We start from the raw sequence: 26,350 nt of genomic DNA on the forward strand, positions 1-26,350 counted from the left end.
CTGTGTCTTGACCTGCTTACCCTACACACTCGCTCACTTGCATCGACACTTGACCGACACACTACCACCTCACTTACACTCTTTCCGCCCACCCCAGTAACTCCTCCTTCATCATGGGCCCCGACGTCGAGAGCGTCCCGATGGAGAAGAAGATCTCGGTCTCGGACACCGAGTGCTCGCACCCCGCTAGCTCGCAGTACCCTCACGAGGAAGTCGGTTCGCACTTCTCCAAGGAGGTGGGCAACACCCGTCTCGAGGTTGTCCTCGAGGACACGTTCGAGGAGGATGCCTTCTCTCGCCAGAAGGACCTGAAGACGGACGGTGACTACCTCGACTTCCGTACCATGGGCTGGTTCAAGGCCGGTCTCATTGCCACTGCCGAGGTGAGTATTCAATCTGCCTCACTTCAGCCTCTCTCTGCACATCATGCACATCACGGGACCGCCTAGCTCACCGCGCTTCCCACACTATTGGGTTCAGGCAGCTGTCTCGGCGAGGCACCTCCGGGTGCTATTTTTGCAGTTGGAGCGATCAGCAGACAGGTCAGCTGTCATTCCCCCCGGGTGCCAGCGGCGGTAGCGGCTTTCCTGGCGCTCTGCGGCGGTGGCTGATGGCGTTTGGGCTCTTCGGCCCGGGTTGGCTGATGCGAGAGGCTGAAATTTCAATGACGCGCAGCCGTCTAAACTCCGGAGAATTGTCGCTAATGCCCTTCCAGAACATTGCCATCGGTATCCTTTCGTTCCCCTCGATCTTCATGCGTCTCGGCATGGTCGGCGGTGTCATCACCACCGTCGGCCTCGGCATTCTTGCGTACATCATGTGCTGGATCCAGTGTGACTTCAAGCTGCGCCACATGGGTGTCATGCACTTCGGTGACGCCGGAGGTGTCATGTTCGGCAAGTGGGGTGCTCGCATCTTCGGATGGGGCATGGTCATGAAGTCGATGGGTCTTGCTGGTTCGCACATCCTTGGTGGCCAGACCGCTATTAGCTCGATCTCGGACCACGCCATCTGTCTCGTCTGGTTCGGTTTCTTCATGTTCATCGCTTCGGTCGTTCTCTCGTACGACCGCGAGTGGCACAAGATGTGGTGGATGTGCTTCGTCTCGCTCACCTGCATCTTCACTGCCTCGATCATCACCATGGCTGCTACCGGACACCAGAACCCCAACATTCTCACCAAGGGCGGTGCCCCCATCAAGTGGCACGCCTTCGTCCAGGAGCCTACTCTTATGGACGTCGTCGGAGCTTTCACCAACATCCTCTTCGGTTACGGCGGTAACATGGCGTGCTTCTCTTTCATGTCCGAGATGCGCAAGCCCAACGACTTCAAGAAGTCCTTCGCCATGTCGCAGACCATCGTGTGCTGCTCGTACCTCATTGTCGGCGGTGTCATCTACTCTTACGGTGGCCAGTACACCACTTCGCCCGCTCTGACCATGGGCTCGCACACTGTCCGCATCATCGCCTACTCGTTCGCTCTCGTTACCATCCTTGTCTCCGGTGTCCTCGGTGCCAACGTCGGTGCCAAGTACATGTACATCAACACCCTGCGTAACTCGCACCTCCTTACCTCCAAGTCGTGGAAGGCCTGGGGTATCTGGATGCTCATGGTCGTGATCATGTGGGTCGTCGGCTTCATCGTCGCCGAGCTCATCCCCTTCTTCAACGCCCTCCTCACCATCATCTCGGCTCTCTTCTCTGTCTGGTTCATCTGCGGTGCTGCCGGCATGCTCTTCCTCTACGACAACCTCCCCGCTCTCGGCAAGTACGCCAAGGATCCCAAGCCCCGCGACATGAAGGGATTCAAGAAGAAGTTCTTCCTGGCCTGCTCCATCCTCTCCCTCATCATCTCGCTCGCCATGACCCCTCTCGGTCTTTACTCCGCCATCCAGACCATCATCGACGGTTACCGTGACGGTATCTTCGACCACCCCTTCGCCTGTTAAGTGCGGAGCCGGGCTGAGCGCAGCGAGACGCAATGCTCTCTTGCGCTCTTCGGGTCTAGAGCACCTAGAAACTTATCTAGAGCGCGAGAGTCCTATCCTAATCTCACCACCTACTATAAACAAGCAATAAACACATCTATTTCACAACCTGGGAAAGTCTTGAATATATCATATTTCGGAGACGTCTGCCGCCCGCGACAAGGGTTGGCTTTGTATTACTAGCTAGCATAACATGCAATCTTCACAACCACACAGATCCACACAGCGAGCACAGTCATCGAGGATGCGCAGCCGAGTGTTGTAAATGAGATTTGCATAACGATGAACTACAGCTGATACCTCAATATATAGCCACGGCGGCAGCGCCGCCGTGGCCGTGGCTGCGCTCTGATCGCTCTTCCAACACCGAGTACATGATATTAACGATCTAAGGACTGGAGGCTGAAGTTGGCTGAAGTCATGCGGAACGGAGAGCCAGGCGCATCTTTCGGCTACATCCGATGAACGCATGAGGTCATCGGCGTGAATGCCGCCATCAGCAACTTCAACGTGTCAGCGACGTTGCATCTTCCACATACTCGACGATGACAGCGCATCAAGCACCTATCTGGAAAACGGGGGATGAGGCACCCCGTCCCCCTCCCAAGGGCGACATTACGGCGATGCCGTGGATTCCTGAACCCGCACGGCCACTTGTTTTTATCAGTGAGTCACCTCACCCCCATCACCTTGCCTTGGCTCTCTCTGCGCACACTCTGCACAATGATGTTGCTACAGAAAGAAGGGGCACAGGAGTGGGAGTTCGTGATCCTGGAGGAAGGGCTAATGCTCAGATGCCAATGTCGTCGACGTCGCAGCCAACAAGGTGCACTCTGGGATGACGGTTCGGATTGAGGACGGTGTCTTCAAGTCCGCCAAGAAGGCGGATCAGGCTGAACTCGACGAACTCGCCAAGGATACGAAGGCGAGGGTCGTAGATGTGGGTGGACTGTGGCTCTGCCCTGGTCTCGTTGATTGTCGTGAGTACTCCTCATCGTTCTGCTGACGTGCGCATGATGACCGGGCTAACTTCAGACGTACACATCAACATGTCTGACGGTGGAAGAGACTTTGTCGAACCCCAGCTCCGGGCAATGTATACTCTCAAGTCCATGCTGGCACGCGGCTTCACGACGGTCCGTGACGTAGGCGGAGCGGGCTACTTCCAAGCTCAGGCCGTGAAGCAGTGGTTGACACCCGGTCCGCGTCTGTTCCAGGGTGGTCGCCTGCTCTCGCAAACAGGAGGACACGGCGACGCGCGCGGCCGCGAAGTGGTTGACAGCGCCCCTTCGATGGGTTGTTGCTCGGGTGACGGACCGCTCATTGATGGTGTTGCTTCCGCGGCCCACATCACCCGCGACCTCATGCGCCGAGGCGCGGACCACATCAAGATCGCGACCAGTGGCGGCGTGTCGTCTCCGACCGATGCGCTCGACTCGATCCAGTTCCTCCCCGAGGAAATCCGGACCATAACCCAGGTCTGCAAGGACATGGGCGGACGTCTGACTACGGCTCACGCATACACCCCCGCCGCGATCAGGAGGGCGGTCGAGAATGGTGTCCGGGGCATAGAGCACGGCAACCTCCTCGACCGCGATACGGCCAAGCTCCTGAAGGAAAAGGACGTGTTTCTGACCCCGACGCTCATCATCAGTACCTGCAAGGGCCGACCTCCGCTCAGTGATTCTCTTCCAGACTGGCAGAAGGAGAAGAACGAGATGGTCAGGCTGAAGGGTCGGGAGGCGATCAAGATTGCCGAGGAGGAGGGTGTAACCGTCTGCTTCGGTACGGATCTGACCTTCGGCATGGGATACCTTCAGAGCGAGGAGTTCCGTATCCGAGCCGGCATTCTGCCCTCTCACACGGTGCTGAAGCACGCGACTGTGAATGCTGCGAAGCAGCTGGGCGATGACAAGATTGGAGAGATCAGGGAGGGGGCGTACGGCGACTGCGTCGTGCTCACGCACAACCCGCTCGACGACGTCCGTGTCCTTGACAGCGGAGGCAAGGGTATCTGGGGAGTTGTGAAGGAGGGCCGCGTCGTCGTCGCCCGCGGAAGGGTGAAGGACCAGGTGAAGCTAGATGTCGTGCTCGGCGTGCCGGATGCGGAGTAGATCCAAAACGTTATGCATAGGTTGATCGTACAGCTTCTGCTCACAGACGACTCCGCGGGGCGATCCTCTGCGCCGCATCGGCAATCGCCTCCTCACACATCTGAGCGACGTTGACGTCAAACAGGACCTTCTGCATGTCCTTGAGCTGTCCCTCGATCTTGCCCATGTCGTCGCCATACTTCCCCTGCCAGTCGTAGATCTTGCCCAGCTCGCGACTAGCCCGCACGAGCCAGAGTCCCCTCTCTCTCCTGGCCACATCGTATGCCTGGAGTGCCGCCTGCAGATGTTTCGGTCTCGTGACATAGTCGCTGGCGAGAATGGCACTGAGTACCGCCGCGTCCTCGATGCCCATGCCTGCGCCTGCTCCATTGTGCGGGCTCGTGGCGTGCGCCGCGTCGCCGAGGATCGCAATGCGGCCCTTCGCAAAGCTCGGTGCGGGATGACCGAGGTCAAAGATCGCCCACACGGGCAGCGTTTCATCGCACATTGACAGAAGCTTGCGAACTGGCTCGCCCCACGTTCCAAAGTCGCGCAGCGCCTGCTCCCGCGTTCCGGTACGGGTCAAGCGCTCGTGGTCGCTCCACTCGTTCGGGTCGGTGTAGAACGCGACGACATTGAGTGTGGCTCCATGGTTGACAGGGAAGGTGAGTACGTGCCCGCCAGGACCGAGGTGCATGAAGCTGTTCTGGCCGAGTTCGGGGCCAACGGCGGCAGTGGCGGCGTCGATGGGGATCAGGCCGCGGTAGGCGTACTTGTGCGTGTATGTTGGGTTGGCGCAGGGGTGCCCGGGGAACATTGAGCGACGGACTGCGCTCTTAATGCCATCGCAGCCGAGGACGGCGTCGGCGTGTCGGACACTGCCATCGGCGAACCTGAGCGTCACGCCCTCGCTCGTCTCCTCGAGCGACGTGAGCAGCTTGCCAAACTCGACGATCCCCTCTTGCGGGAGGAGCTTGACGACCTCGTCGAGGAAGTGAGCGCGGTGGACAGCGTTCTGCCCAAACTCGTTGCGGGCCGTGAAAACAATCTCGCCCGCATGCCCACTCGGATCGTACCCGCGCACATAGTCGAAGAAGACGTCGGACTTCTCGGGCGCCGTGTTCCGCGTGCACACCTTCAGGAAGGCCTCGTAGATGTCGGGATGGCACAACTTCATCGCCTGCAGAGCGTTCGGGGTGAAGGAGACGCCGGCGCCGATCTCGCCAAACGCCGCTGCGCGCTCGTACATTTGCACCTTTATACCGCGGTGGTAGAGCGAGATCGCAAGGGCGAGACCGGCGATCCCGCCACCGACGATCGCGAGCGTGAACGTCTTCCGGTTATCGAGGGGCACGCGCTCCATTGCCGCGTGTCTGCCGTGGTTGTTGTGTGCGTGTGCGTGTGTGCTGCGAGCAGTGAGTAGGGCGAAGGATGCTCAAGTGGGCGGTGAAGCCCCGAACTGGACCGGAAATGTGAACGTAATCAGGACGCCGATCGGGCGAGACACAGCCGAGGGCCGACCGGGGCCAAGTCACCGATCTTGATCTTGAGCATATCCTTGTACAATGTCGCCCTCTGGGGCCCTATGCATATACTGATACAGGTCTACTTCTTCCTCACGCTGAGGACGACAACGTCGCCCTCATCCAGATTGACGCTCGCGAGGGAGCTCGCATTGTTCATGACCTTGCCATTGTAATCCAGGCGCAGGCGCGAGACAGGCAGATCGGCGTCGACCGCCCGCTTGATACGGTCACGCAGATTGCCGAACGTCAGATTAACTGGAAGGTCGGGCACGATGATTGTGCGCCCGTCAAGCTTCCACTCCGGCTTATCCGCCATCGACGGCAGTTGCACCTGAAGCGCGATAGGCTCAGGGTGCAGAGACATCCAGTCAATCTCGCTGTACAGCTGCCCGTTCGGCAGCTTATCGACGCGCGACTTCTTCAACCGCGGCTGCGGCGCATCGTCGTCGTCTGGCGCTGCACGCGTCGGGGCGCTCTTACCGCTGTCCTTCGACTGGCCGGCCTTCTGCTTCGCGATACCGGGCCCGACCTGAGGACCGACAGTGTTGATTGGCGTGTCACTGATACCACGTCGCTCGCGCTCGCGGCGCGCAGCGTCCTCAGCACCGTATCGCGACTGGAAGGTGTCCGAAACCTTGGCGGCGGAGTTCGTGTGACCGTCCCACACGACCTTCTCGCGGTCGCGCTTGCGCTTGAGCGCCTCTTCCTCGCGCTTCTTGCGCGCTGCCTCGTCCTCCTCGTCGCCGAACATATCCGTACGGGCGGCAGCGAGGTTCTTGAGCGACTTGGAAACGTCCGCTCCGACCTGCAGCTGGGCCTGCTGCTGACGACGCTGCTCGAGTTCGCGCTTCTGGTCCTTCCACCGCGGGTCGAGCAGCTCGATACGGATGTGCTCTGAAAGCTCGTTCTCCGGAATAGACTGTCCACAGTAGGGACACTGCGCGGTAGCTACAGGCCCACCGCGCTGGATACCCTTAGGTACGTAGTCCTTCCTGATCTTGACACCGCGGGACTGGAGAGTAGCACGCTGAACGTCGCGGGCACGGGCCTGCTCGCGCTCTGCGACCAGGCGAGCGTTGCGCGCTTCCTCGGCCTCGTCATCGTCGTCCTCCTCCATGTCGACCTCCTCAATGTCCTCCTCCCCAGCAGCGGCGGCGGGAGCCTGCGCAGCCGGCTCCTCCATAATCATGGCGGCCATGCGCTTCTCCGCCATGCTCATCTGGCGGAGTTTATCGATGCTGCTCGGCGGCGGCAGGTCGAGGTCCATGTCGGCCTGGGTGAACTCGATCGTCTCAACCGTGACGAAGTCCTGCCAGTCGATCTCCGCGAACTCCTTGGCCTCTTCATCGCGCTCCTTGGCCTTGTCGTCCTCACGCCTACGCTTTCGCTGCTCCCAAGCCGCCCGTCCCTTCGCCTCCTCCAGAGTGTCCCATTTGGCCCGCGGGTTCGCGTCCTGAGCGATAAGACCGGCGACCTGTCCCTCAGGAGGGTGCATGACCTTCTGGTACGACTCCACCATGCGGTTGTAATAGCCGTAGAGCGAGTGGGTTGGTCGCAGGAAATCGAACTGATAATTACGTCCCTCACGAACAGACAGCGCTGTAAGGAAAGAACGGCCACGTCGGGCGTGGAACAGAGCCGTCAACCGCAGGATGTCGAGGTCCTGAGCGGTGACGCCGGGCAGGTCGACCTTGAACTCCCATGACTTGGGCTCGGGAATGGGCTCCAAGTCCTCAGTCTGATCTCTCGGCGCCGGCGTAGCCGAACCACCAGGTGTGCTGACCGCCGGCTTCAATCCCTTCGCAACGTCCTCGGCGTCCTCGACACAGACAGCCTTCTTCCACTTGTAGTACTGGTGGTACGGGTCTTCGTCGGCCAAGAAGGAGAATCGAGGGTCGCTCGCCTGCGACTCGCGAATCTTGCCCTCGAGAGCGTCGGGATTGCCCGTTTGCGACACAGCAAGAGCAGTCTTGTCGATAATCCCTGCGGGCGTCAGTCTAAACGCACGCATTCTCAACTCACTCCTCATCTCCGGTGGAGGGTAGATCAGGCCGACCTTGAACTTGTCGCTGTGACGAGGAGGACGGTATTCACCGATGTCCTCCTCGGCGCCGGCCGCTGCCGCACCGTTTTGTTTCCGGAGCTCATCCTCTCCTGCGTACGAGTTCACAGGTTTGGGGAGGTTGAGTGCCGGCATGTTTTGCCGTTGTTGTTGTCAGTGATGGCGACCTCGAGGTCACTGTATCGAAGTTGAGTGGTGGTGAGTGGCGATCGGCGGGGATTGCGGGATTAAAGCCACATGGCGGGCTGTGGCGTGGTGACGCGTGTTATTTGTTTTCGTGGGAGACCGATCCCGCACTCCCACGTACGTACGCACGCATCCACAGGAAGGATCCGCCAGGGCCAGGGCAACAACATGAGCCAGCGCCCAAACATTGCGACCGTCAACAAACAGTTCCCTTCTTTCCACATCTCCTGCTCACAACCCCATCATGTCCAGGCAAACGGCCATGCCGCCGCCTCCCCTCCCAGTCCTGTCCTCCTCACCGAACCGCAGTGGAATGCCGTCCCCGGGCATGCTTGCGCCTAACAAGTACTCGCAGCGAGGATCCATGCCGCCCCCAAAGCTGCCCCCACCTTCGTGCAGGTCTAGCACTTCGTCCCGCCCCAGCTTTGCTCTGTCCGATGGCTCAGACAACAACTCGGTCTACGGCAACCCCAACAGCAGCAACGAGCGGATTAAGACTCCCCTCCAGGACTCGAAACAGGACAACATCTCCACCATGGACGATGTGGAGGCTCAGTTTGCGAACCTCATGGTGAGCTTTCTTATACCGAAGATGATCTGACGAACACAGGATACCTTGGAGGTGCCTTCCAGTGTCCGTCTCAAGTTTGGAACGGTCGGGCGTGACGTTAAGCAGTCTATCCTCATGTCGAGCCAAACATCAAACCCAGCCATTCTGGGAGCACTCGGCCTGCCCGCTCCGATCCAAGGGAAGGCTGCTCCCCAGAAACCTAAAATGAAGAAGAACTCTTCAGCGCCTTTCCTCCGCAAGTCCAGGTCTTCTGCCTCCCTCGATGGTGAGCCGACCCAGGTCGGTGGCACTTACAACTACGGGGGCGACCAGTTTACGATTGTCGCTTCGCCCTCGGCTCGTCCTGCAGGTCACTCGAGGGGCCAGTCTGTCGATGTCGGCCGTGCCTCCACCCCGCTAGGCAGACAGCGAGGTTCCGTTCCTCCCTCACCCCGTAAGGTTCCGCCGAGCCCGGCACGCAGCGACCGCAGCTTCAGGGGTAGCACAGGTCCGGCGGAGCTGCCGGAGAGCTACGTGCAGTGGCTGAAGTCGTCCAAGGCCACGGATCTTAACATGGACGTGGGCAAAGCGAAGAAGTTGCGTATGCTGCTTCGGCACGAGGCGACTGGCTGGGTTGCCTCCTTCATCGACGCTGGCGGCTACGACCGCCTCCTCGACCGCATTCAGGACCTGCTTGACGTCGAGTGGCGTGAGGAGCAACACGATGACAAGATGCTGTACGAGCTTCTGCGCTGTGTCAAGGCGCTCTCGACGAGCGAGGTGGGCAAGGCCGCCCTGCGGGCAAGACACCCTCGACCATTCCCCGCCCTGTCCCAACTGCTCTTCTCCGAGAAGAAGCCGGGCGAGCTGGCGTGTCGCCAGATCATCGTGGAGATGTGGTTGTTCCACTTCGAGTTATTCCCTCCGCAGTCTGAGGTGCAGAGATCTGGTTCAATCCGCTTCGAGACCGCGAACCAGGTGGACGTCGTCGACTTCGTCCGCAGCCTGCTCCTCCCCCAGAAAGAGGACAAGGCCAAGGACTACCACGACTTCATCACGCAGGCGCACCGCCCTCGCATCTTTAAGGCATGGGTGCAGGAGATGGCCGACCTGTGTCGCGACTACTTCTGGATCATGTGCCACGGCTCGAACACATTGTGGAGGTTATCAGAGGTTGACGTGAACGCGGTCGAGCGACCGGTCGCCCCGGGAGGTGCCACCGGAGGAGTCGAATTTGAGGCGATGGGCTATGCTGTGAGTGTATCGCAGCGGACACATCTGACAACAGACCATTCACTTCCGCCTCCTGAACACGCTGGTGCAAGCGACGGCCGAGCAGAACATGGACAAGGCTCGTCAGCTGCACCATGACCTGCTGATGTCCGGTCTTGACCGCATCCTTGTCGTGAGTTGGACCCTTCAGTCGACAACTGACAGCAGACATTCCGCAAGGCGTCCACAACGTACTACCCGACGCTGCACCTTGAGCTGGCGCGATACGTCGATTTCCTCCGCCGGGTAAGCCCGGACCACAAGCTCCCGTACTTGATCGGTAAGATGGTCGGCTCGCCGCCCGAGGAGCTGAAGCGACACCGCTCGGCGCAGGAGTGGCTGCCGAGATCATGGGACCCGTCGCAGAGCCCGGCGCGATGAGCCTCGGGAGACGACGGCATCGACGAAGTCGCCCATCATCACAGTAACATGTCGAGAGTCCATTAGAGTCGAACTCGCACCCCTCGGGCTGGACTTTGCGAGCGATCACCCATACATCATACCATACGACACACGACCCGACCCCACATCACCCCAGACAGTATCCCTATCCCCTTTCCCCTGCTTGCGTGCTTTAGTTGTGCATTATGAGAACAATGTAAGAGATGAAATCGGCTAGTGCATGTAGACTTGATGTCAAATGCTGCTGGTCAGAGAGTTAGATGCGCAACGTGGTCAACGAGAGCTTCGGAAACACCGCTGACGCAAGCGCTCAACGGGAGCAAGTGTCAGAGGAATTGTCAACTGTCCAAGGAGCGAACAGGATCAGCGTCACCGCAATCAACCCCAGCCTGTCGAGATTCTACATTTTTGCATGCTCAGTGGTGGGTGAGGGGTATGTGGGATAGAGTATCCAGAATGGAATGCTAAAGACTTGATGTTGTAATTCGTGATGAGAGTCTAATCGTCCTTCCCAGTCGTCGTCACAGCGGTGATGAGTTCGGCGTCGGTGGTCTGTCCGGTGACAGGTCAATCCAGGGGTGCTTCCTATGCGCGATCGGGGAGCAGAGACGCCTAGTGGGAAAGGTTGCGCTTGCCCTTAGCCCTCCGGCGGGCGAGGGTCTTGCGTCCCAGACGGGTGCGGAGGCGGGAGAGGAAGCCGTGCTTGTTCTTCCTCTTGCGCTGGGACGGCTGGTACTCCATTCCCTGCTTAGTTCCACGAGCCATGAAGGGGTTGGGGTTGATACGCTCGAGCAGGCTCAGCGTCGTGGGGCGGGTCATGCGGCTGGCGAGCGAGGCAGAGGCGGGGCGGAGCGCGCGGGCGCGGCGGCGGACGCCGAGGCGGTGAACGTCCTCGCGGCAATGAGGACTGGTCGGAACACGGCGCGGGGCATTGTGTGATGGTTTGGTGTGTGCGAGGAGAGAAGACGGACTTTTAACTGATCTCGTGAAGAAAGTCGGCGGCGGGTTGCAGCAGGCGAGAGAGCCAGGCACGGCCGCCGACCGCCTTTGGGAGGGTGGGAGAAAATGGCCAAAAAGAGGTGGAAAGAAATTCGAAAGACGCACCCACCCAGTCCTGCTGGTGGAGGCAGCGGATGGTTGTAGATTGTTGTTGGTGACGTTTTGAGGAACACACTGGGTTTCGATCACCATCCACCAGTCCACCAGCACATCATGAGCGCTCCCCCGCCGTCGACTGGGCAGACGCCCGCCATTATCACCCAGGCCCCTCCGCCTGCGACTACCCGCGAGAGCCGCATCGCTACCCACTCCCACATCAAGGGCCTCGGTCTCGCCGACGATGGAACCGCCATGGAGACGAGCCAGGGTCTCGTTGGACAGCGTTCGGCGCGCGAAGCCCTCGGCCTCCATCTCGACCTCCTTAGGCAGGGAAAGCACTCGGGACGCCCGCTACTGCTCGTCGGTCCCCCGGGGACGGGTAAGGTGAGTTGATGCGAGGTCCAGAGCAATGCAAAGCGCGAAAGGCGAGCTGGGCCAATAGGTACCAGTCAGTCGAGGTGTCCTCCAGCAAGCTCTGATAGCTACTTAAGCTCGATCGATGTTTGAAGACTCGTGAAGCTATTCGCATCCTTTCTAGACACTACGCTGACGTCAGACTGCCCTCGCTGTCGCGCTCTCGCAGGAGCTCGGCTCGCGTGTGCCGTTCTGCGCCATGGTCGGCTCCGAGGTGTACTCTGGCGAGGTCAAGAAGACGGAGGTGCTCGGAAGCGCCTTCCGACGAGCGATTGGTAGGCTTTGCTCTTGATTACGCCCATCTGACATCAGGCCTTCGCATCAAGGAGACGAAGGAGGTGTACGAGGGTGAGGTGACGGAGCTCACGCCATCGGAGGCTGAGAACCCTCTCAGCGGATACGGCAAGACGATCTCGCACGTTATCGCTGGCCTGAAGACTGTCAAGGGAACAAAGCAGCTGCGCCTCGATCCGTCGGTGTATGAGGCGATTCAGAAGGAGCGTGTTGTCGTCGGCGACGTCATCTACATCGAGGCGAACACTGGTGCTGTCAAGCGTGTCGGCCGCTCGGACGCCTATGCCTCTGAGTACGACCTCGAGGCGGAGGAGTACGTCCCGCTCCCGAAGGGCGAGGTGCACAAGCGCAAGGAGCTCGTGCAGGATGTGACACTGCACGACCTGGACATGGCGAACGCGCGTCCCCAGGGCGGACAGGACATTATGTCCGTCATGGGACAGCTGGTGAAGGGCGGCCGGACCGAGGTGACGGACAAGCTGCGACGGGAGATCAACAAGGTCGTCGATCGCTACGTGGAGCAGGGTGTCGCCGAGGTTGTCCCTGGTGTGCTCTTCATCGACGAGGTGCACATGCTTGACATGGAGTGCTTCACGTACCTGAACCGTGCGCTTGAGAGCCCCCTCTCGCCTTATGTTGTTTTCGCCTCGAACCGCGGCATCTGCACGATTCGCGGCACCGACGACGGACCCGGCGTCATGGCTGAGGGCATCCGGAGTCCGCATGGTCTCCCTGTCGACCTCCTCGACCGCTGCATGATTGTCAAGACGGAGCCGTACGCGCGCGACGAGATCCGCACCATTCTCGAGACGCGATGCCGCGTCGAGGGTCTCAGCGTGCAGCCCGCTGCGCTCGACCAGCTCGCCGACGAGGGCACGAAGTCCTCGCTCCGTTACGCGCTCCAGCTCCTGACGCCCGCCATGATCCTGGCCAAGACGGCGGGCAGGTCAGAGGTCACGACCGACGACATTGGAGAGCTCAACGGCCTCTTCCTCGACACGAAGCACTCGACCGCCATGCTCAAGGACATGGACGCGGCCGAGAAGAAGTACTAGATAGTGGACCATGTATTAGATGCAACTGTGACTCTGTGCGTGTGGGGTGACTGCCGTGCGCGCCATGCATGACATCGGCAGGGTGAGCAGGGGGTTCGGTGATCAAGATAAGTAGTGTGCGTAGGCGTGCGAAAGGAGCCCGCGCACGTGCGGTATCCTACGGTGGGCCTAAATTTGCCGCCAGCCAAAAGTCGGACGGACACTCGACGGACCACTGTGCCGGACTCCGCCGTGGACTCGTCATCTCTACGGCTCGAACTGTCCGTCTCCAACTCGTAATCGTACAATCCTTCACGAACAACGCAAAAATATGCTCCTGCGAGGAATACCGCGGAGTGTCGCGCCGGCGCTGCGAGCCGTGCGTCCCGCGCCTGTCCGACTGACGGCGCTCCCGACACCGACTTCGATGCCGACAAAACTCGGCGCGGCTGGCACGGCTCGGTTTGCCTCGAGTTCCCACCCGCTCGACCGTGTCCGTCGCCTTGCCCATGCGTCGCAACTGCCTGCACTCCAGAAACTCCCGAGTGCGGCGCACAAACCGCCGAAGCGCCGTCTCGAGGCTGCCTCGGCGCCGCTGCGTAACAACCCCGCGCCGACGCGTGGTCCCATTCTGCAGTGTATCGCGCACACAACAGCCGAGCGCTACGATCTGCAGCGTCTTGCTGTCCTTCTTCGTCGGATGGGCGTGCGGTGGGAGGAAGTTCCCGAGGGTGACCGGGAAAGGGCTTTCGTCATCGGTCCGTGGAAGGGGAGGGGTGGCGCCGAGCGCCTCGTTCGCGGGAAGGATGTGCCGAGTTCAGGCGAGGAGGAGCTGGACCCCGACATGGGCTTCGAGTATGGCGAGCGCGGCGAGATTTGGGTCTTCAACTCGGGAAGCTTCGTGACCTGGGGTCTGACGGAGGAGGAGGGACGGGCGTTTGAGCGCGACGTGCTTAAGCGTCGAGGAGCTGGAATCGAGGTCGAGCCCCTTTCGCCGGAGGAATACGAGGTCGAGGAGGTGGACTTTGTCGTCGACCCCAATGACAAGACACAGATTGTCGGAAACCTGATTCTACTCGGCGGACCGCCTGAGCTGTCCACCTTCCCTCCGTCCCCGGGACTTGCCTCCCTCCTCGCCCGTTACACCCTCTCTCTCTCCCTCTCTCGATCCTCCTCGCTCAGTGTGCTTGAGGGCCGTCTCGACCGCCACATCGCCTCTGTATCCAAGATCCCGCGAGCCCTCGCGCTCTTTGGCCAGCAACCGCTCGAGCGCCGCGACGTGATTCGCAAGATGGGCGAGCTGATGGTGCTCCGCATGGCGGTGAATACGCGCGGCGGCGGCCTGGAGGAAACCCCCGAGTTCTACTGGAGTGAGCCCGAGCTCGAGTCGTACTTTGACTCGGTGGCCTCCGAGTTTGAGATCAAGGAACGCATCGAGGCGATCAACAAGAAGATCGACTACGCGCAGGAGGTGCAGAACACGCTGCGCGCGCTGCTCACCGAGGCGTCGGGACATCGCATGGAGCTCATCATTATCGCCCTCATTGCTGTCGAGGTCATCATCGTGCTCATCCGCGAGGGTCCTGAGCTCTTCGAGCATATCCGCCGCCCGCTCGTTGAGGCCCTCGACTCGGTGTTCTACGGCAAGGACGTCGTGCAGGCTAAGAAGCAGCAGGAGAAGGAGTATAACGAGGAGCACCCCGAGATCTGCGGGAGCGGGTCGACTGTTCCTCTCCAGCCTGCTCCTGAGCGCCGTCTTGTCTAACCTTTTGCACGCACACCCTCACCTCTCCACAAACACCATCACTCTACCATCCCACCATTCTGTATTACTAGCACAGATGCATACCACGGACACACAGCAGCAACACACAGCAGCAGCGCGAGTCAGACAAAGTAGCGGCAGCGGGACAAGCCGAAAGCATATTGGTACATCAGACAGACTATACACCGAGAGGTCATCGGTATTTTTTCTAACTACTACTATCCGCACTGGCTGCGGCGTCTCCACAGTGTGCAGGACACGCTCGCTGCGCTCGCTTTGCCCTCGGGCAAGCTTACCAGTCGTTCTTGCCCGCCTTCTGGCGGAGGGGCACGACGCGGTTACCCTTAGCGTAGCCGGCGCCGTCGAGCCAGGGCCAGTTGGCGGAGCGCTTGGCCTCGAACGTGTCAATGTCCTTGGCGTTCTGGAGGGTGAGGCCAATGTCGTCGAGGCCGTTGACGAGGCAGTGGCGGCGGAAGGCGTCGATCTTGAACGGGATCTTCTCGCCTTTGGGGCGGACGACGCACTCGTTCTCGAGGTCGACGGCGATCTCGGCACCAGTCTCGGCGTCCTTGTACAGCTGCTCAAGGGCGTCCTGGGGCAGCTCGAGGGGAAGCATGCCGTTCTTGAAGCAGTTGTTCTTGAAGATGTCTCCGAACGAGGGAGCCATGACACAGCGGATACCGAAGTCGTTGAGAGCCCAGGGGGCGTGCTCACGCGAGGAGCCGCAGCCGAAGTTGGGTCCAGTGCACACGAGGAGCTTGGACTTGGTGAAGGGCTCGCGGTTGAGGACGAAGTCGGCGATCGGCTCGCCGGTCTTGACGTCGTAGCGCGCGGGCCAGAAGAGGGCAGATCCGAGACCGGTGCGGAGCAGAGTCTTCAGGAACTGCTTGGGAATGATCTTGTCGGTGTCGATGTTGGCCTCCCACATCGGCGCGGCAATGCCCTTGACCACGGTGAACTTGGGCTGGCCCTCGCCCGAAGGAGCGGGCTCGGCCTTGGCCTCCTCGTCGGGGTCCTCGCGCTCCTCGCCGGCAGGGGCGGCCTGGGCGGGGATGAGGGGCTCGAGGAAGTCGGCGTACTTGGAGATCTTGATGCCTCCGTCATCCGAAACGTGCTCGCCCATGAGCTTGCGAACGTCGGTGAGGTGACCAGTAAGCGCAGCAGCAGTAGCCATGGCGGGCGAGACGAGGTGGGTACGGCCACCAGCACCCTGACGGCCCTCGAAGTTACGGTTCGAGGTCGAGGCGCAGCGCTCTCCAGGCTTGAGCTGGTCGGGGTTCATGCCGAGACACATCGAGCAACCAGCCTCACGCCAGTCGAAGCCGGCCTTCTTGAAGATGACGTCGAGACCCTCAGCCTCGGCCTGGCGCTTGACGAGACCGGAGCCGGGGACGACCATGGCGTAGACGCCCTCAGCGACCTGGGTGGGGCCACCGTTCTTGCCGGAGGCGACAATGACGCGAGCGGCAGAGCGCATGTCCTCAATACGACCGTTCGTGCACGAGCCGAAGAAGACCTTGTCGACCTTGACGGACTCCATCGGCTGGCCAGCCTCGAGGCCCATGTACTTGAGGGCCTTCTCGGCGTCCTGGCGCTTGTTGGCGGGCATCTCGGAGGGAACGGGGACGTTGCCGGTGATGGGGACGACGTCCTGGGGCGAGGTTCCCCAGGTGACGGTGGGGATGATGTCCTCGGCCTTGAGCTCGATCTCAATGTCATACTTGGCACCCTCGTCAGACTTGAGCGAGCGCCAGTAAGCCTCGGCCTTGTCCCACTCCTCGCCAGCGGGCGAGAGAGGGCGACCCTTGAGGTACTCGAAGGTGATCTCGTCGGGGGCGATCATACCGGCACGGGCACCGGCCTCGATGGCCATGTTACAGATGGACATACGGGCCTCCATTGAGAGAGCGCGGATGGCGGAGCCGGAGAACTCGATAACGCAGCCGGTTCCTCCGGCGGTACCGATGACACCGATGATGTGGAGGACAATGTCCTTGGAAGCGACACCCTCGGGGAGCTTGCCCTCGACGTTGATGCGCATGTTCTTGGACTTGGCCTGGGGGAGGGTCTGGGTAGCGAGGACGTGCTCGACCTCGGAGGTTCCGATACCGAAGGCGAGGGCGCCGAAGGCACCGTGGGTCGAAGTGTGCGAGTCACCGCAGACAACAGTCGTACCGGGGAGGGTGAAGCCCTGCTCGGGACCGATAATGTGGACGATACCCTGGCGCTTGTCGCTCATGCCGAAGTAGGTCAGGCCGAACTCCTTGACGTTCTGCTCAAGAGCCTCGACCTGGGCACGCGAGTCGGCCTCGTTGATGAACGACGAGACATCCTTGAAGGTCTTACGGGAAGTGGTCCTGGGAGTCAGCTGAGCTCATTCGTGGAGGTTGAGGGCAGCTGCTTGCCTGCCAGCGACTTTTCCGAGTCGTTTCAAGCGTGACAAACACCCGCACGGCGATGTCCGCGAAGAAAAGCGCTGAATCCGCACGCCCGCTCCACCGGTTCCGCAGCAGCGGCACGCAGCAACGGTAAAGAGTGCAGTACTCACGGAATGTTGTGGTCGACAGTGGCGAGGGTGCAGTCAGTCCTGCGGACCTTGCGGCCAGCGTTGCGAAGGCCCTCAAAGGCCTGAGGGGAGGTAACCTCGTGAACGAGGTGGCGGTCGATGTAGATGAGAGTGTCACCGTTTCCGGACTTGACGACGTGGTCGTCGAAGACCTTGTCGTAGAGGGTTCTCGGGGCGGACGAGGTCATGATGGGAATGGATATGGGGAAGAAAGCGGGGAAGGGGCTGTTGACGGTCGTCGTATTATACTCTGAGCGACGATCGATGTGGACGCGGTGGACGCGAGGAGTCGAGTTGGAAAGTCCAATGTAACCGGTTCTGGCGGGCAGTGTTTTCGGGTGACCCCACCCGAAAGCCAATCACATTGCGAGTAAAAGTCACCTTAGACCCCTCCGTCGGCCGAAATTGTCTCCCGCCCCACGTGGCGAAATTATTTATGCGACTGACGCGCCTGCCCTTTGCGGATCGTGTGAGCATCGTCGTAGTCGCTTGGTGCAACATGGCCTCCGAGGCGTCTGGTGAAGTGCTTAACTCGATGCGCAATGTTGTCAGTGACTTGGAAAACGAGTCAGATTATGTTAGTCTTTCTGGAGTTATCACAGAAGTAGGGCGCTGTCTGTGCGGCAGTCGCCGGGTTAGTCGTCGTCGGGTATACGCTGCGGCAGAGTGCGGAGGCACAGTAGCCAGTCAAAGACTGAGCCATACGGGGTGGGCAGTCCTACCCCTCCTGAGTCCGTAGAGGTGCAGCAAAATGATCTTTTCCTTATGAAGCCAGCGCCAGCACCTCGGCAGCCGTGTGCATGCTCTCCGCTTCAAATAATATGTTTCGTTCGCTCCAGGAGAGGTGGCTATCGGAAGCGCACATCGCTTGCAGGGTTCGAACTCAGCATCACGTGGATAGGAAACCGGATATAGCCCAGCGGGGCGCACGGCCCACGTGAACATCTTCGCACCCAAGAAGTGCCTTCTTATTTCAGTGGTAGAATATTTCTTTCCTAACTACCGGTGAAAGGAAACGGTCGCGGGTTCGACCCCCGCAGAAGGTTCATAGCTTTTTGGAGATTTCTGGGTGTACTATGCAGCAGAGAGTTGATTAGAGAGCACGCCAGGAAGGTTGAAGAAGTGGTGTTGTGAGCTGATTCAGTGATCTGCTGCTGTGTGATCGGCGTCAGGTCCGGGAAGGGCCATGTGTGCGTGTGCGTTCTGGGCCTAGCCGCCACACTCACAACTTGCCACGACAACGAGCGCTCGTCCCGCAATCCTATGTGTGAATCAATTATCCCCGGTCAGCTTTTCATACTGTTGTCTAGGCTATGCATGGACACGGGGACAAATGTGTTTCGCTCCCGCCGTTGTCCTCTGCTGCCCTAATCACCACATCCGTCCTACGCAATGACCAGCTGGCATTAGCTCACGAACGTTCCCGGTCAGCTCACCCAGAGTGCCTCGCGATGCAGCTTGGCCAATTTCTCCCCCTTGCCCTTTGCCGCTTTCTTAGCTGCGCCCTTCTCCTTGCGCTGCGTGCGCCACGCTTGTGTCCTCGCCGTCGTATTCGCGAGTACGTCGTTACGGCCGTGGTACGTCACCTTCACGGGCGGCAGGATCGTGCTCGGCTCGATGACAAGAGAGGCGTACGGAGTCAGCTTGCCTAGGGCGGAGGAAGACTTGGTTTCAGATGGAGTGGCAGATTGGGCGCTCGCGGGGCGCTTGGCGTCGGTGACGTAGAGGTCACCGTCTTCGTCGTCATCTTCTTCGTCGTCTTCGGGAGCAGCAGGTACTGTGGCAGAAGCAGGAAGAGTCATGCCCAGCAGAGTGTGCAGCTCCTCCGTCCCAACAATCCTGGGATCAGTTTTGCCCCTAGTCCTGCGCAACTCACGAAGCCTCCAGCCGGTGAGGGCGGAACAGCATCTGATTGCCCTGTTCCAGCACAGCTTCGACCGCCCTACGTCGGTCAGAGGCGGCATGCACCTGCGCCCCGGCGCCTATGACAGCACCGAGCACGGTGCCGACGCCCGGTCTGGAGTCAGCTGACGACAACCTGCATTGGACAGCTCTCTGTCCATCACACATACATGATCATGCTCGCGAAGCTGGCGACGGTGACGGCCTGCGCTTCGGGGCTCCTGCACATTGCCACATTTAGACTGTCGATGAAGGCTATGAAGGCCTCTTGGGGAACCGGCAGAGTGTCAGCATAACCCCGTATGAAGGGGGAGTCGGGACTGTAGGCTTGTTGCGGGAGTACGAAGGGGCGAGTGAGCCCGGCGTGCGAGCAGGTGGACTTGATTGATTGCTTGCTTGCTGCGTCGCGGCCAGCCGCACGGACGAGAAAGGGTGTTAGGAGAGTGGAGGCCATGATGTCTGCTTGGATGGGCTAATACAAACGGAGTAGAGCTTTTGTACCCTGTTGGCTATCCCGGTCGATGACGAATCGAACATGGGGCGTAATGAAGCTGTGAGAGCACGGGGCACCCAGTGTCTGACGTTCATCGCCAAGAGGGCTATGCTATAGATCACCCGGCAGAAACACAGTACAGCCCTCATACTGCTTTGCTCTTTGTTGAGTAGCATGCTCGGCACTCGCATTTTCTGAGGTGGCAAGAGTGGCAGAAGCCCTCGATTTTGCGTATTTAACAACAATGGACGAATGGCGGAGTTGGCCTGTGCCTGTGTTGTTAGCCTCAGTCTGGGATGCCGAGAGTCCATGTGATCATCACGGCGTACTAGTCCGTTTCCACTCCACCTATGACCGAGCCTCCGCCTCCCCACTTCTCTCTTCTCTCCTCATCACTTACTGATCATCATGTCTGAAGCAACCGGAACGAGCTGGACGTCAGCCAGCAGGGTGTCCACACCACCTACCTCAGTCACTTCGTCATCCTCAGACTTCTCCGACGATTCGGTAACGAGCACCGAGTCCGAAGTCCGATGGCGCCGCCGCGCAATCTTCGGGCGGGAGGAAAACCCGCCGACGATGTGGGACAATCTGAGCCAACATCGCTACATGGACTGGCGGAGCGTGGATACCGGAAGCGATCACGAGGAAGACGGTGGTGACATTTGGGTGCCCGACGATTGGGTCGCGAGAGACGGATGGCCACCGCTCGCGCTCCTCGGCGCCAGCGATGAGGGATGCCAGCGTCGATCTGTGCTTGTGCATTGGACATGGCACCCTGAGCCTCCGTTTCCATCTACACCTGAATCCGTTCAGGCCATCGAGGACGTCATGGCGAACACGGAACTCGAACCGCTCGCCCCAGCTATCGGGAGGGTGCGGTTCCACAATGTACCAGGGCTGGAGCAGTACGTGCTCGCCAATTTGGACAGTGAACCGCAGAGTATGCAGTGGGAGGGGCTCTGTTTTCACCGTATCGACTATGGGACTTGCGGTAGAGATGTTGTCGTGTTCGAGAAGAGGTTGGGAGAGATGTTGCTGGGGTGTCCTGGTGGAGGACCGGTTTGGGAGACACTCGCCCAAGGACGGAGGTGGGATTGGCTCGTGAAGGCTCACCGACGGCGCGATGCGGTGAGCTGAGACAGTAAGCTGGGGTATTCGGCTGAGCTGCGCTCTAAGTAGCTCAATGGCGTGCATAGCCTCCTCGAAGTGATGCATTGGTGTTCGAAAAGCATTGGCTGAGCTCGAAGACGTCGCGAAGGATATCAAGAGACCGAGATCGGGATCTTCAAGATGGCCGGTCATGCGAGCGTAACGTTGTCTGTATGTCCTGGTCCCCTGTCACCCAGCACTGAATTGCAGCACATTCGGAAGCGTTACAGGTCCACGGCTCCCCCCAGGCCCCAGGAATCGACATGGCGCTTGCAATGGATCATGACGGAGAGTCTGGGCTCATCTCCTTACGGCGACCGTTGCTGGTACTATGCGGAGCACTGGCAAGGCTACCACAAAGCTACAAACGAACGCGCGGTATGGCAACATGGCAAGAGAACCGCCCCTTGAAGCGTGCTCGTGTAACTGTCAGAGGCAGCCACATGACCAATGTTGGTCTCATAGGGGGCTTGCCCGCAATCACAGGGCCAATGGTTACCACAGCGACACCCGCCAGCCACACCACGTTCCACAGAGGGGAGGATGCCGCTCCGCCTAAATGCATTTGCTTGCAACGACAATCCTACCCCCCCCTGCTCGTTGGTCTTACCCATGAATTGGACACTCCAGTGGCGAGCAACGAGACACATAGTCCCCTCCCGGTACCTGTCGACAGTGGACGGCCCGCGGCAGATGCCGATGTGGTGGCTCTTCTTGAACGCCGACTTTGACCCTATGCGTGCTTTCGGCGGTGCCAGCATCATCGCTGTGGCTTGGGTCTGGGCCAGCCAGAACAGGCGCGGCAAATTGACACTCCGCTACGCCGCTACGTAGTCGTTCCCTTCCTCCACCCTCTCTGGTCCGTGCGCCGCCGGACGTCGAATTCGCCAGATCGTCGTAAGGAGCCGGAACCATGAGGCAGGCGAAGCGGGAGAAGCCGGAGATCCGCATGTCACGACCGTAGTCTTGCTGTGCAAAGGGATGGCGCATCGGCACATGCGACGTACAGTGTACATCAGGCAATTTGCGACGCCGCTGCACGACGCTGCACTACGCCGCCAGTTCCAGATTCGTAAGGTAGGGAGGGGGTGCGAATGTGCATCAAGAGCATACAACTCGCACAGCCCGGTGGAGAGCCACGCACGGACCTCAGTGTGTTGACACCGAGAGAGATCCTACGAGCTCGAGCCTCACTGGACCGCATACAAAGGCAACACGTTCCTCCTTCCTCCTCTCTTGCCTCGTCATCACCACCCATATCCTCACGGCCTGCCGACAGCCGACATGCTGCTCAAGACGCTCGCGGCGCTCGCGCTCCTATTCTCCGCCTCTGCCGTCCCCGGCTCGGAGTGGGGCGGCGACCACTCTCCCGCTCACGCTGTCGCTCCCGCGACCATGCACGCGAACGCCAAGACCCCCACGGCCCGCCTCTGCACCGAGGAGTTCTCGCCCAACGGCCAATACATCGACCACGGCTGCGGCATCGCGATCCAAACCCACCGCAAGCGGTACAGCGGCGTGCTGTGCGTGCGCACGCATGCGGACACCAAGGAGGGCGACGACGTCTTCCTCGCGCCGTGCGAGGCGCTCACGACCTCGGGCGGGAGGTGGGACATGCTCCTCGGCTCGACGTCCATTCGCAACATGCAGGCCAGCGAGCCGGGATACTGCCTCGCGGCGTCTTCGGACCGGACCCGCGTCGTCATGGCCAAGTGCAAGGACTGCGAGGACCAGAGGTGGTTCACATCCCTCAGCGATGGATATGTGGGCAAGATTCAGTGGGGCGGCCCCGAGAGTAACCTCTGCCTTGCCAATCCTGGGTCTGGGCGTAATGTTCGCGAGCTCAAGCTCGACTGGTGTAATGACTTCCCCGGGCAGGTGTGGGAGATGAGCCAGCTCGGTGAGGCGACGGGATAGGCGGAGGGATACCCTAATAGACGTATGTCTGCATAGCTTAGTTCCAGTGCATGCATGGACGCTGTAATTCGTATCCGGCTGGATTGAGCGGGGAGCACGACTGTGTCATGGGCCATCGAAAGGGAGATGAACATCGGGCTGTACGAGGTCGGACGGACAGACTGAGGGGTTCCGATGCTGCGTCGTCCGCCTGGTCTCTTCAGGAGATGGCGGTTTGCTGTGTTCAATCGTGAAATGCAGAGCTGCTCGGAGACCCTCGTCGTGTCGAGGTTGAGTTGCAGATGGGCGATGCCGAGGATGCCAAGTCGAAGCAATTTGACTCTGCTCTGCCCTCAACGGCTGTTGCGACGGAAGAGACGATTGGCTCGAGATATCCGACTATCTTGAGTTCATCTTCAGAACCAAAGTCCGCCCCACGCCCTCGCCTCCTCCTCTCAGCTTCCATGCATCGTCTTCCTCGCTTATCCGGCACTCGACAGGCTCCAGCCTTCGCAAATCTCGAGCCAAATCACAATCTCAACGTAAGGCCTGTTCCTCCGATGTGCTTCCGCGGCAGATCCAAACTCTATTCACGGGTTCGGCCCACTATCATCGAGGTTACCCCGTCCAGCCACAGTCATCCCTGCGCATACCCACTCTCTGCGTCTGCTTTGCATGCGTAAGAGCGGAGTTCTGGAACACGCTCTCGCCACTGTAGAAGAATCACCCTGCATAGGCAGACCCTGGAGTTCTCATCTACAGCTTCGCATGATCGGGGCTGCGTACCCAGCACATGACGGGAACCGAGTGATCACCGCGGGTGTCACGTCGCCTGCGACATGGCTGTGTGACTTCCTGCATCGGTGTTGGGATGCATTCATCGCTGTCGAGGGCAGCCAGGGCATGCAGGACAGCGTCATGAGCTATTCAGTTGACTTCGGGAGGCAATCAGAGCAGCGGGTCCGAGCGTCTCTCACGATTCAGTCACTCGCATATCCGAGACCAGTGCTGGATTCGCCGACCAGGTTGCCCGCTTGATAACCCCGCTGGCGAACGGCTCTCGGTCGATCGACCCCATTTCTCGGAGCGCGGAGCGGAGCCGTGCATTCGCGGTGCTACTAGTCCCCGACCCAAAGCATTCAGTGTAGCGGAGCCGAGTGTAAGTGCATGAGTGCGAGTGCACTGGCGGCAAGCCCAGTGCAAATGGCGCAAGTGGGACTGGGGGCATGTGCGCCGCAGGCACTTCGCACCTGCCCGATCTACCTGGCCTGCTGATCACAATAGAGCAGTTCCCGCTTCATGGCGCATTCGATGGGCGCACGTCGCCCGGGGCACGACTGCACTGCACTTGATCTTGATCTGTCGGTGAAGCGGAGTGATCGATCCGAAGCGCATACACTGCCTGCAGCATGGAGAACATGCACGAGAGAAACGAAGTACGCATGCTCATTCCCACAGCCCATCGATGCAGTGGGCAGGTCCAGGAACGGAGGAACGTAAAGGCTTTCGTTACTAGCCCTTGTGTGCCAGGTCCGCGCTAGCGTGACTTGGGGCTCGGAGTCAGGGGACACTACGTCGTTTCATATATAACGTCCCCCGGACCAGTCTCTCTGTCTCTTTCAGCTACCGACCTCTGTCTCGTCCTCGCTCTCACGACTCCTTCACGAACAGCGACACCCTCAGCTATTTCCTAGTCTGCACTCCGGCTCACGGGTGCTCTCTCTTCGACCCCCGCTCCTCGCCGAAGTCTGGTCGACGCTACTATCAGTAGCTCGCCTGCAGGCCCTCTTGCCCTCTCCTCTCTTCGCTGCCTACCGCTCCCTTCTCGCTCGTCCGCCCGACAGCATGCTCTTCTCAACTCTGTCTCTCTTCCTCGCCGCCGTCTCGGCCGCACCGATCAAGCGCTCCGAGTGTGTGCCCAACTACGCTCCCGACGGCACCTACATCGACGAGGGGTGCGGTATCGTGATGCGCGCGAACGGCGGTCTCTGCATGCGGACCGACTACGACACCCAGCCCTCTGCGCCGGTGTATCTGGAAGAGTGCCTTGCGGGGCAGCACGGCCGGTCCGGTGGTCGCTGGAGTGTGTCTCTGGGCGACACGAAGCTGCGCAATATGGAGGCCGCGACGCCCGATTACTGTCTGACGGCGAACGAGGCGCGGACGCTTGTTGTTGCGCAAAGGTGCGAGGAGGGCAACAAGAGCCAGAACTGGGAGACCTCCCTGCCCTGGGGAGACAGCCAGGACGCCCGCATCAAGCTCAAGGGCGAGGACGTGTGCGTGCAGGCGAGGAAGACGGGCAAGGGTGACCAGATCGAGCTGGCCAAGTGCGGGTGCTTGACGGATCAGATCTTTGATGCCCCCGGTTTGGCGCCGTAGGCATCTCGACAGTCTCAGTCGACGAACCATCCCGACGGGCACAATTATCAGGACAATCATACTGTCAATCATACCCGAACCTCTCAACACTTAATCAGTTTCGGTGCAGCGACGTAGTGACGTAGCGACGTAGCGACGAGCACACGCCCACCACCCCCACAACGCAACACGATATCGCATGTATAGAACAAACAAACGGACTATGTAACCTCGCCCCACGCTCCCCTTGTGTATGAATGGACAGTACCATGAACTTTTCCAAGAGGGTGTCCGAGACACCCGGACGCCCGAGGCGTTTGAGGGACGCGCCGATGGCTGTCGGATGGCTGTTGGATGGCCGTGGGTGGCTTAGAAACGGGGCACCGTGCATGCGCGCGCTCGTCGCTGGGCGACCTGTTTGACACACTCTACACAGCTTTCGGCTTACTGGACAGACATCCCCGGACTGTTGGAAGTGACGGCGGGGCTGTTGTACTGAACGCCTTTGTCGTAGATGTCAGCAATCACTTCGGTCTGTCCAATGAGGTCGGCGGAGCTGTGGAGCTGCGCACTCTGTATTCATGGACGGGTGCTCGCTTCTTCCTCCAGGGATCCTGAGGCATTCCAAAGACCCATCCTTCCACAGTACGATGACCGCGTTGCTGAGAGGCTCCGGTGTGAGGCGAGAGAATATCGGGAACGTCGGGTTCCGCTGATGACAATCAGAGCTGTGACACTTGCTGCGGAATATCAACACAGCCGTCAATTGCAAGAACGCAGCGATAAGCCAGCCTTCTCACGTCCATCACACTAACACTAAGCTCGGAGTTCGGAGTAATCCAAGCGGCGCGCAGCGTCACGCCGATGATCGCCGCCGGCTCGGGAGGTGCATGATCGCCGCGATCGTCGCCAAGCCGTTCTGGGCCGCAGCTCTGTCATCATTTACGTGCCAAGCCTGCCTCATACCACCACATCTCTATACCATGCCTCCAAAGCTCCAAAGTCTCGCCCTCGCCAAGCCTATGTTATGGACTAGGCACTGCAGATCGCCGAAGCACGCCGGAGCACGCCGAGGCATCGCCGGCGGACTTACTTGGAATCATGTCAGCACAGCAATCGAAACACACGTGCGGAATCAGATAGATGTGCAGGATGTGTCAGCCCGACGAGCCGAGATGGCCGAGGCACCTTGCTGTGGTCGGCAACCAGACGTCATAGTGCGGAAGTCCATAATTCCAGAAGCAGCGGAGCACGATCAGCCGAATCATGTTATAAAGCTGACAGCCGTATCGGTCATGCC

The 26,350-nt window shown here is 60.0% G+C and overlaps 13 protein-coding genes and 1 non-coding gene across 14 annotated transcripts; 9 read left to right on the forward strand and 5 right to left on the reverse strand.

The window, feature by feature from the left end:
- Nucleotides 1–113: 113 nt before the first annotated feature.
- Nucleotides 114–1,948, forward strand: A1Q1_05810 (uncharacterized protein; the record flags this gene model as incomplete). The annotated part of the gene is made up of 2 exons (XM_014321019.1): nt 114–383; nt 716–1,948. The coding sequence occupies 2 exons, from the start codon at nt 114–116 to the stop codon at nt 1,946–1,948; spliced, it is 1,503 nt and encodes a 500-aa protein (XP_014176494.1).
- Nucleotides 1,949–2,532: 584 nt separating this feature from the next.
- On the forward strand, nt 2,533–4,101 carry A1Q1_05811 (uncharacterized protein; the record flags this gene model as incomplete). The annotated part of the gene is made up of 3 exons (XM_014321020.1): nt 2,533–2,653; nt 2,782–2,967; nt 3,023–4,101. The coding sequence occupies 3 exons, from the start codon at nt 2,533–2,535 to the stop codon at nt 4,099–4,101; spliced, it is 1,386 nt and encodes a 461-aa protein (XP_014176495.1).
- Nucleotides 4,102–4,141: 40 nt separating this feature from the next.
- Nucleotides 4,142–5,443, reverse strand: A1Q1_05812 (salicylate hydroxylase; the record flags this gene model as incomplete). The annotated part of the gene is made up of 1 exon (XM_014321021.1): nt 4,142–5,443. The coding sequence occupies one exon, from the start codon at nt 5,441–5,443 to the stop codon at nt 4,142–4,144; it is 1,302 nt and encodes a 433-aa protein (XP_014176496.1).
- Nucleotides 5,444–5,685: 242 nt separating this feature from the next.
- A1Q1_05813 (pre-mRNA splicing factor) lies at nt 5,686–7,803 on the reverse strand (the record flags this gene model as incomplete). The annotated part of the gene is made up of 1 exon (XM_014321022.1): nt 5,686–7,803. One exon carries the CDS (start codon nt 7,801–7,803, stop codon nt 5,686–5,688), a length of 2,118 nt encoding a protein of 705 aa, XP_014176497.1.
- A 295-nt stretch (nt 7,804–8,098) lies between these two features.
- Nucleotides 8,099–9,775, forward strand: A1Q1_05814 (uncharacterized protein; the record flags this gene model as incomplete). Its single annotated transcript, XM_014321023.1, has 2 exons — nt 8,099–8,425; nt 8,465–9,775. 2 exons carry the CDS (start codon nt 8,099–8,101, stop codon nt 9,773–9,775), a joined length of 1,638 nt encoding a protein of 545 aa, XP_014176498.1.
- A 915-nt stretch (nt 9,776–10,690) lies between these two features.
- On the reverse strand, nt 10,691–10,897 carry A1Q1_05815 (uncharacterized protein; the record flags this gene model as incomplete). Its single annotated transcript, XM_014321024.1, has 1 exon — nt 10,691–10,897. The coding sequence occupies one exon, from the start codon at nt 10,895–10,897 to the stop codon at nt 10,691–10,693; it is 207 nt and encodes a 68-aa protein (XP_014176499.1).
- Nucleotides 10,898–11,290: 393 nt separating this feature from the next.
- On the forward strand, nt 11,291–12,939 carry A1Q1_05816 (RVB1 protein; the record flags this gene model as incomplete). The annotated part of the gene is made up of 3 exons (XM_014321025.1): nt 11,291–11,560; nt 11,733–11,865; nt 11,903–12,939. 3 exons carry the CDS (start codon nt 11,291–11,293, stop codon nt 12,937–12,939), a joined length of 1,440 nt encoding a protein of 479 aa, XP_014176500.1.
- Nucleotides 12,940–13,345: 406 nt separating this feature from the next.
- A1Q1_05817 (cytoplasm protein) lies at nt 13,346–14,683 on the forward strand (the record flags this gene model as incomplete). Its single annotated transcript, XM_014321026.1, has 1 exon — nt 13,346–14,683. The coding sequence occupies one exon, from the start codon at nt 13,346–13,348 to the stop codon at nt 14,681–14,683; it is 1,338 nt and encodes a 445-aa protein (XP_014176501.1).
- Nucleotides 14,684–14,975: 292 nt separating this feature from the next.
- On the reverse strand, nt 14,976–17,437 carry A1Q1_05818 (3-isopropylmalate dehydratase; the record flags this gene model as incomplete). The annotated part of the gene is made up of 2 exons (XM_014321027.1): nt 14,976–17,040; nt 17,232–17,437. 2 exons carry the CDS (start codon nt 17,435–17,437, stop codon nt 14,976–14,978), a joined length of 2,271 nt encoding a protein of 756 aa, XP_014176502.1.
- A 774-nt stretch (nt 17,438–18,211) lies between these two features.
- A1Q1_t435 lies at nt 18,212–18,295 on the forward strand. The gene has a single exon. It is a non-coding gene; the product is annotated as a tRNA-Arg (tRNA).
- Nucleotides 18,296–18,616: 321 nt separating this feature from the next.
- A1Q1_05819 (uncharacterized protein) lies at nt 18,617–19,605 on the reverse strand (the record flags this gene model as incomplete). Its single annotated transcript, XM_014321028.1, has 3 exons — nt 18,617–18,634; nt 18,686–19,157; nt 19,322–19,605. The coding sequence occupies 3 exons, from the start codon at nt 19,603–19,605 to the stop codon at nt 18,617–18,619; spliced, it is 774 nt and encodes a 257-aa protein (XP_014176503.1).
- A 447-nt stretch (nt 19,606–20,052) lies between these two features.
- A1Q1_05820 (uncharacterized protein) lies at nt 20,053–21,527 on the forward strand (the record flags this gene model as incomplete). The annotated part of the gene is made up of 3 exons (XM_014321029.1): nt 20,053–20,775; nt 20,844–20,967; nt 21,007–21,527. The coding sequence occupies 3 exons, from the start codon at nt 20,053–20,055 to the stop codon at nt 21,525–21,527; spliced, it is 1,368 nt and encodes a 455-aa protein (XP_014176504.1).
- Nucleotides 21,528–22,080: 553 nt separating this feature from the next.
- On the forward strand, nt 22,081–22,713 carry A1Q1_05821 (uncharacterized protein; the record flags this gene model as incomplete). The annotated part of the gene is made up of 1 exon (XM_014321030.1): nt 22,081–22,713. One exon carries the CDS (start codon nt 22,081–22,083, stop codon nt 22,711–22,713), a length of 633 nt encoding a protein of 210 aa, XP_014176505.1.
- A 1,824-nt stretch (nt 22,714–24,537) lies between these two features.
- Nucleotides 24,538–25,071, forward strand: A1Q1_05822 (uncharacterized protein; the record flags this gene model as incomplete). The annotated part of the gene is made up of 1 exon (XM_014321031.1): nt 24,538–25,071. The coding sequence occupies one exon, from the start codon at nt 24,538–24,540 to the stop codon at nt 25,069–25,071; it is 534 nt and encodes a 177-aa protein (XP_014176506.1).
- Nucleotides 25,072–26,350: the final 1,279 nt, after the last annotated feature.

This window comes from Trichosporon asahii (assembly GCF_000293215.1).
Source record: "Trichosporon asahii var. asahii CBS 2479 unplaced genomic scaffold scaffold00075, whole genome shotgun sequence".
Classification (NCBI taxonomy): Eukaryota; Fungi; Basidiomycota; class Tremellomycetes; order Trichosporonales; family Trichosporonaceae; genus Trichosporon; species Trichosporon asahii.